Source organism: Monopterus albus, unplaced genomic scaffold (genome assembly GCF_001952655.1).
Source record: "Monopterus albus unplaced genomic scaffold, M_albus_1.0 scaffold2.1, whole genome shotgun sequence".
In the NCBI taxonomy this organism is placed as follows: domain Eukaryota; kingdom Metazoa; phylum Chordata; class Actinopteri; order Synbranchiformes; family Synbranchidae; genus Monopterus; species Monopterus albus.
Genome location: NW_018127882.1, coordinates 6,040,619 through 6,049,383, shown reverse-complemented (window position 1 = coordinate 6,049,383; position 8,765 = coordinate 6,040,619). Strand labels below are relative to the sequence as shown.

General features: G+C 40.8%; 1 protein-coding gene across 1 annotated transcript; it reads left to right on the top strand.

Moving 5' to 3' along the window:
• Positions 1–3,055: 3,055 nt before the first annotated feature.
• On the top strand, positions 3,056–8,269 carry prss23 (serine protease 23). Its single transcript, XM_020587065.1, has 3 exons — positions 3,056–3,204; positions 3,912–4,138; positions 5,846–8,269. Exon 3 carries the CDS (start codon positions 5,863–5,865, stop codon positions 7,021–7,023), a length of 1,161 nt encoding a protein of 386 aa, XP_020442721.1. The 5' UTR covers positions 3,056–3,204; positions 3,912–4,138; positions 5,846–5,862; the 3' UTR covers positions 7,024–8,269.
• Positions 8,270–8,765: the final 496 nt, after the last annotated feature.

Sequence of the window (8,765 nt, the reverse complement as noted above, 5' to 3'; positions counted from 1 at the left end):
GTCCATCACAGCCTCTTCTCAAAACTTAGAATAACTTTTTTGCTTTCTATTCTGGTCTGACTGGTTTGGTGCTGGAGCACCAGTGGTGCCTGATCTGAAGCTAAAAAACTAAAGTTTGGACAATAAGATGACTGGACAAATGAGAACAATTTGTGATGTGGCCCATGTGTTTTGCAGCGGGGAAAAAATGACACCATCAAACAGAGTGAGCAATGTGGCAGTGTCATAGGGTTGATTCCCAGCCAAGGAATTTTCATCTGTAGTTGACATTCTCTCTGGTTTCAGTTGCATGTTTTCCTAAGAGTCTACGACATGCCTGTCAGGCAGATTTATATTCTAAAATGTGTACTGTGCTTGTATTAGAAAACTGTCTAGGCTGTTTATTTACCCAAAGCAAACTGGGACCTTGTTTCTAAACTCCAACCTCTTGTGACCCTGGACCTGAACGATATGAGCACTATCCAACATAACAATTGGTTTCAGAAATGAAAAATATACTATGAACAGCTGTTTTTCAGCAGTTTGAGGCAGATTTTCCCTTTAAACTGTTAAATATATTGCAGGTGCCTGTTCTGAAAACTGAACCATGAATGATCTTTCAAACATGTGTTTGACAAGGAGCTGCTAATCCACAGTTCAACAGACAGGAGACAGGTGTGACACTGGACCCTGAAAGATTTTTTTTAAATCTTGACAAGTCGTTTTACTGTACATTTACACAGTTTGACAAATGTAGAAAAATGTTGTTGTGGAGTACTTGGCATGATTCACCTCAGTGGGTGGGTGGGTAGGGGTAGGGCTGGGAGACGAACCACTGTGCAGCGTCCATGTCCCCGATGGGGTGTAAATATAGGGTCCAGCCAAAGTTAGCTAAAGAAAGCACGTATGTGTGCCTCATTTTTACACAAATAATTTGATTGATTCTTAATAATTTGTAGTTTATTATTTCATCGAGCTAGGGGTTTAATTTACTTTTTTACATGTTTTTCAAATGTGCCACCACTCTCCGAGTCTGTGCCCCAGCCTGGCCACCCTGGCCAAAACCTCAACAATCTGTGGTTTTGCAGGGAGCTACTGTATGTGTGGTAGTATTTCTTGGCCAGGTGCCATTGGGTTTTGGTCTAGCACATAAACTTCTGTAAAACTACAAATAGTTGATTTTAGACTTTGGTTTTTGTATAGATTTATCAACTAAGTTTTAATGTCTTAAATTGGGAAGCTTTAAAAGTGCTTGTAAACTGACGTAGATATTATTGGACAGAGTGTTTTCCCCATTTCCAGACTTTATGCTGAGTTAAAATAACTGGCTGCTGACTCCAGCTACACATTTGCGGTACAGACACGACAGTGGTATTCTCATCTAACTCTCAGCAAGAAAGCAAATAAGTGTATTTCCCAAAATTTTTCTGTAATAATCATATCTGTGCCATCTGTCCAAATGATTTTACAGTGCTGGAAAAGAATCTGAGGAGAACGTTTTTATGAGGAAGAAGATGAAAAGAGGAATCCACAGAGGAACAGAGGCCACTGTTGCTCAGTGTCAAGCACACACAAAGAATTTCTCTTGTACTCAAAATGGACAGTGATAGCATCACACACAGCATACTTACAGTTACATATTTACACCTTGCTGTTCTTTTGCTTTCTATCTTCCTTCCCATCCACAATGACTTTCCTCTGAATTTCTGAGGGATTATACCTTACATTAATCTGTCAGCACCACAGTACAAGAACAGTACCAGCTAAAGATGTTATTACAGGCATGAAGAGCAGGTTCGGTAGATGTTTCCTCTGGGGTGGTATTTGCTCCCAGGACAACAGCGGCTACATTTGACTTGTGTCCTTGTTGGGAGATTCCTTGGCATGCCTGAAAGCACCGTCACTGTGACTAGGAGCTCTGTTTTAACCCCCTGAAGCTACAGCAAACCTGATGGGACTGTCAGTATATGGCTTCACAAATTCCTCAGGTTTACAGAGATCCTGAAAGAGAGACGAAAGACCTTTTGAAGATCAAGGTCAGACAGAAGAGGATGGGGTGAAAGTTGCTGCCAAAATGCACCAACAGTCCTCTGCCTGCCAGCTACGAGCTGGTCTTTACTTCTGTTTATTATAGCTCTTGGCAAATGTGATGATGCACTGGTGCCAGAAACAAGACTTTTCTTGTTTGGGTGTAAACTTAGGCTGCCAATGTAAGTAGCAAATGTCTGATATGATGAATATAAACACTTGTGATTTGTAACTGAGTCACTGGCATGTTGACTCACTGTGCTGAACCCTAAATCTTGTCTAAGGTAACACAACTAAAGTCCAAATTAAATTTGCACAATATCACAGTATGATGCCTTAAAACAGTATCATATTTTACTATAAAAACTCATTGTCTTGTAGCCTTGAACATACAGGTTGACTGGAAAGTCAGGTCAGCGTTCTCCTTTGTAATAAAACTTAGTAAACTTAAGACGCTAATAACTCCCGTTTTGAAAGTAAAAGATTTGCTGATATTTGCTACTACTTGTTCAGATTGTAGGATGAATAATTTGCATACTTTTTATGCTTAATTAGAGCGGTCTGTGTAGTAATTTTTTAGTCATAAAAAATAATCAAATTGTAATAATCGTTACAATTGCACAGAATTGTCTGCTACTTCATCCTACTAGGCTAACTGGATGTTTGCCTCTGGAGAACAGAATACCTTAATTTTATCCTGAAGTCTATTAAACTGTTCATATTAAGATAAAATACTTAAGAAATAAATAATTTCAATAGACAAACAATCACATTTGACCCTAAAAACACCTAAATACATCTCTAAATGTTTTGTTCTTCAGTCTCTTCATATAGTATTTCTTCTCAGTTTTAATTACTTGATTTAATTTAATGTATTTAAAGTGGCTTTTTCCTTAAATTTGCATATTAATTTGCTCCTGTGACCCGGGCCCATCAAACAAACTGGGAGTAGTGCAGTGATTTTCTCTTCTAAAGGTTTTTGACCATGATAACACTCTTAACCAATCAGAGAAGGCCACCGTCAGGCGCGGGAACTCACGGCTGTCAATCAACATGTGAACGCGCTTCAGCTCTGTTGACATCTTTAAGCTGACTGGCAGGTTAGCAGGGTACTCAGCCTGGTTTTCAGTGGATGGAGTTGACAGAGAAGAGGGACTTAGAAACAGACGCTCATTTGGCATTCTTTCTGCTTGACTGGTATGTTGTGAATTTAATATTTATAGCAGTACATAATGATTTAAACCATTATGTGCTTGTAGCTAAATCATAGAAGCTGTCACTTGCTTTCCCAGTGTGACTAATAGCAGATGGCTAAGCTAACGCTGTCAATCTGTTGCTGCTTTCAGTTATAATATTCAGACAGTCCAGGCAAGTTCATACACAAGCCACAGGCCAAGTATTTTAACATACTTGGCCATACTTGGCGCTGTCTAGATCTTCAAATGTTGCACATTCCAACTTTAAATGAATAGATTTTGTCATGTCTTTGACCAAATGATTACACAAATAACATTATCATCAGCCTCTGCTGCACTTTGTGATTCCTGCTAATTAGCCATTATTAGCAAGACAACACGCCGCTAAACATTACTCCTGTCACTGTGGCTGTTAGCATGTTGTCAGTAGGCTGCAGATCATTTGGCTTATTTATACACTAACAATTTTTTCTTATAAATGGTGTAAATTGTCATATCGGATTTTAACATACAAATGTTTTTTTTTTTAATTGTCATCATATATAAAGTGTTAAATAAAGCTACAGTTAAAGTCTTCTATTATACTGGCAGCCAGTCTCAGCAGGAGGGGAGGCGCTAGGACCTGAGGGAGGACGCTTCAGGGAGAGAAAACACTTCATTCTTTTCAGACAAGACTTTTATTTGTGACTCCTTGTCTGTGCTGGGCAGGTTTCAGAAGACATTCAGACCTACTGGCTCAGCAGTATTTGCACAAGCTCTTTGGGAGTAAGAGGTCACTTCTGCGGGGGAAAGATCCAGAGACAGAGGAGGGAGAAAGTACCTGCCTGCACAAGAGCTGATGAGGACAATCTGGAAAATGATCATGAAGGACTTGTCAGATGGGGAGGAAACGCTGACTGGAGTGTAAACACAGACCACTAATTTCTAAATAGGAGGTAATGTATTAAAGTTTGTCCTTTTTTCATTTTCATTTTAGGCATACCAGCAGAGTTTCCCTGCCATGCCTTCACTGCTGTTCAGGACACACCACCACTATTGTATTTACAGGGAATAAAGATAGTTTTTTACAGCGTTATGTAGCCAGGTGTAGTGTGATCATTCATGCTAAATGTTTGGTTGGAGTGAAATGATGGTGAGCGATTTAAATAAGGAATGTCTGGATGAGGCTTCAGATGTTTGTTCTTCTCATTTTCTACACTTTTTCATCCCTAATCATTCATCCAACCATTCTCTCAGGTAAACTTTAGGCAATCTGTACTTCTCTGTTGTATATTAAAGGAGCTGAACTTTATATGATGTTGCTGCATACATTACACTAGCTAAGATTATGTTTATTTACTGGTGTTAATTGTCCGTCATTTTTTTATTTCCTTTTTTATATACAGTAACAGTGAAAAGATTTATTTGCACTAATATACTGCTTCTCAAAGATGCAAAGCCCAGAAATCAATGTTCTCTTACCATCTTGCCTGTAGGTATATGTTGTCACTTGTGCACACGGGTGTCTTCTGGATCATTTCTCTGTGGTTTCCATCCATAACCCTTAGGAAGGGCTGCGATGTTTGAGCCAGAACAACATGTTTAAACCCTGATATGGGCACAGTTATCTCATGGGTTTATATTTTAAAACTTAGATTATATCTGACTTTCCAGAGTTTTGTTAATAGTGTATGATATTGGGGTCACATTTATGCAGTAAATTAAGGGATTAACCTCTTAAGATGCTCTGTAATTGGTGTGGAGACTGTGCCACAGCTCTCACGTATCTGTCTACATGGAAGGAATCTTTCCCAGGTGTTCCATTTTGTAACTCTGCCGACTTTGTAATGTTATACCTGACAGCACATAGGTGTGTAGACTGGCCCCACCCTGTCTTCTCTTAGGAATAATGCTGTCTTTCTGCTGTGCCTCGACTTGTTTCTTTTCACTTTTTGCACACCTGATCTCTTGGTGCCATGAGTTCCTCAGGGTCCACAGCCTTTAGAGAGGATCAAGTATCTCCTTATCGCTTCTAATCTTCTCTGAATGCCCCATGTAAGCAGTTAATGTTTGATGGAAAACAACTTCTTATCTCTGAGCTTTGACAAATATTTGATTGGAGGCTTTTTGTTGGAACATCCCAAACTCTTTGAATCTGTCTTGTCTGGGAAACAATATTTAGATGTTTAAAAAAAATCATTTAAAGTAATCTCAGTGTCTTTTTTGTTATAGGGCATTTGCTACTCTTGGTTTCTGTAGCTGTTCATATAGCCACTTTGCTTCCTTTTGAACCTTTTCCATGACTTTTTGTGCCAAATAGACAAAATGTTTGTTTCTTTGCATCAGGCTGAAATCCTGTTTTCCTGGTAATCTATATTGTAGGAACAAGAGGCTCATTGTGTGCCTCACCACACTAGATGAAGCTCGGGCCTGCATTGCAACATTAGAATTTGCAAGCTGACCTCACTTGCATAGGCACTGTGATTTACTATCAACAATCAACTGTGAGAAGGTCCAGATTCATGAGGGATTAGAGTTTGTGTATTTGTAAGACAGTTCATTTAGAAATGTTTTCCATGGTTGTTTTCTTTACAGACATGTAGGAATTTGTGCACTTTCTCAAGCTGTTTTCTCACGTGTGTGATTACTTTCTTTCATTGCAGTGTTTTCCGTCACCGTGATGATGCCACGTGAGAGCTCCCTTCTGACTCACCTGCTCCTGCTCCTCCAGCTCCTTCTCCTCTCCCTGTCCCTGCTGCACCCTCCTCACCTCCCTCTGATCCACATCCCCACACTGGTCCCTCACACACCCACACCCCTCACCCGCTCCCACTTCAGCGCTCTGACTCAGCTGGACTTCACCACTCACTGCAACTCCAGCTGCTTCCACAGAGGAGAGGAGCAGGAACAGAAGGAGCAGCTCACTGACAAACTGGCTTTTGAGACTCTGTATGCTGATGGCTCCCGCACTCTCACTACTGTGGATGTGGAGGGTGAGGATGAGTATGACCATGATGCAGGTCATTTACCTCATCCTTCTCCTAAAACAGGACCCAGAGTGAAACTTGGACATAAGCGTGTGAGGCGCCAGATCTATGGAGCAGATGGCCGCTTTAATATCCAAGGTGACAACTTCCTGTTGGATTATCCTTTCTCCACAGCTGTGCGGATCTCCACTGGCTGCACTGGGGTGCTTGTGTCTCAGCGGCACGTCCTCACAGCTGCCCACTGTGTGCATGATGGGAAAGATTATGTGAAAGGGGCGAGGAAGCTCAGGGTGGGGTTCCTGATCCCTCCATCCATAAATGGCACCAAAGCTGGCCTTGCTTCATCCGAGAAGCCTCTGGTCCGCTGGGTGAGAGTGAAACGTACCCGTGTGCCAAAAGGCTGGATCCAGGGCCCTCAGGAGGTCAGCATGGACTTTGATTATGCTCTGCTGGAGCTGCGATGGCCTCATAAACGTCCCTTCATGCGCCTCTCTGTGGCTCCCTCCTCTGATGACCTGTCGGGGAAGCGCATTCACTTCTCTGGTTTTGACAGTGACAGACCTGGGGAGCTTGTCTATAGATTTTGTCCTGTGGAGGAAGAGTCCAGCGACCTGATATACCAGCACTGTGATGCTCGGCCGGGGGCCAGTGGCTCTGGAGTGTACGGAAGAGTATGGGACAATGGGTTAGAGCGCTGGGAAAGGAAGGTTATCGGCATTTTCTCTGGACACCAGTGGTTAGAGATAGATGGGGAGAACCGGGATTACAATGTAGCTGTGCGCATCACTCCTCTGAAGTTTGCCCAGATCTGTTTCTGGGTACATGGTAATCGACTAGACTGTGTCCAGGACTGAAAAAAAAGTAGGACAAATTGAAATTTTGAAAGTACAGCATGAAAAATACAAGAACAAATTGACTGACAAAATACAGAGTGAAATATCTCATTTCTCCCAAAGAAGGGGAAACAGAATAACATCCATACAAAAGTAACATACCAGTAAAGCAGATCCAATTACTTTCTTTTGGATCATTTCTCCTTCAGTGATTTATTTCTTTCCTGTGTTTAATTTGCTCCCTGTAATTTCCTGGCCTAGTAAACAAATCTGCCTGTGAGATAATCACCCTAGCATCTTTCAATATGTTCTTACTCACAGCCAGTGTTTCCAGAGTATTAACATAAGGCACTTTTTGCAAGGGGGAAAACAAGGCTGTTCCTTGTCTGTGCAGTGTGTCAGGCACAGCAGATTTTCCTACAGTGGATGACAGCAATCTGAGGACATTTTTCATTCTTCCTGTTTTTTTTTTTTGTTTAAGAAATGGTTTGGTATTGGGACAGCTCTTCAAGGAACAATGTGGTTCTTCTGTCACCGTTTGACTTCTGATAGACACGGAGCTCGTGGCCAATAAAGCAGATTCTAATAAAGACTCCACAGTAGTTTATAGACACCACTGATGCTTTTCAACCTAATGTTTCAGCTGACAGCTTGGTCTCGTCATTGTGGACTGGAGAGAGTTAATTTTATTTAAAAATTCTTGATATATTTTAATAAACAGATTTGTAACAGTATTTGTATTCATAGTTTTGACTTGGTTTGAGAGTTGTTGGGGTGCCCTCGTGTGGTCAGAGCGGGGACTGCATCAATTTACCTAACTGACATTGTAGTTTGGGTTAAGTTGACTTTAGAGCGGCCAGTTGGTTACGGTAAAACATGACTGACGGGAGTTAGACTAAAAGAAAACAAGGCTAATTTTCCAATAGGGTGCCTTGAACCAAGGATGTACTATATGAACGCCGATGCATTAAACTGTTGCAGAGGGCGCAATAAGATGACGTAACTAAAAGAGCGCCAGTCAAACCTCAAACTTTTTTTTTTTTTAATGTAAACTTGGTAAGCTTTTTTGGCTTGTTTCATGTATTTGAGGTGCTGTCACATTTCTTCTGGAGCTATGTTTGTCTGCCGCTATTTTATGCATCTTTAGCGGACGTTTAAATCACATACATTGTGTACTTCATAAGTTCAGTCTATTCAGTTTACTCCTACCGATAAAGCAACCGTTCTTTTCCACCGTAAAAACGTTTTTATGTTTCAAGTTTTGTCAGATTGAAAATGAGCATTAAAATGACTGAACTGAAACCCATGTGCCTTCCTGATAATAATCGTTATTTACAGTCCTGATCGAAGTGGATGAGTAGTTTTATTGCTTAACCATTTGCGCAGAGGTCCGAGCGTCAGACTTACAATGAAGACTTTACAAATGGGAGCAATCAACTACAATTAGGATGCCGTTATAAGAGAAACCAGGTTGTATAACAGGTTACCAAGACCTGAAACATGAATTTTGAGGAGAAAAAAAAAAAATCAAAGTCAGTAGTTTCGTGCTTTTTATTAGAGATAAGGAGACAATACAAAACATTCACCATTCATTATTCAGTCTACACTCTGACTGCTGGTCCTTCATATACATGTTACTCCCCATCATGCCTTCATAACACCAATGATTTTACATTGAGGAGATCCTGGGTTTAACACATACAAGGAATGTTGTCTATTTACTACATCAAATGCTATGGTTTGAAGACCCAGAACTGGAAATA

Excerpts from the sequence above, each read along its gene's own strand:
- prss23 (XM_020587065.1), top strand. The coding sequence starts at position 5,863 with ATGATGCCACGTGAGAGCTCCCTTCTGACTCACCTGCTCCTGCTCCTC.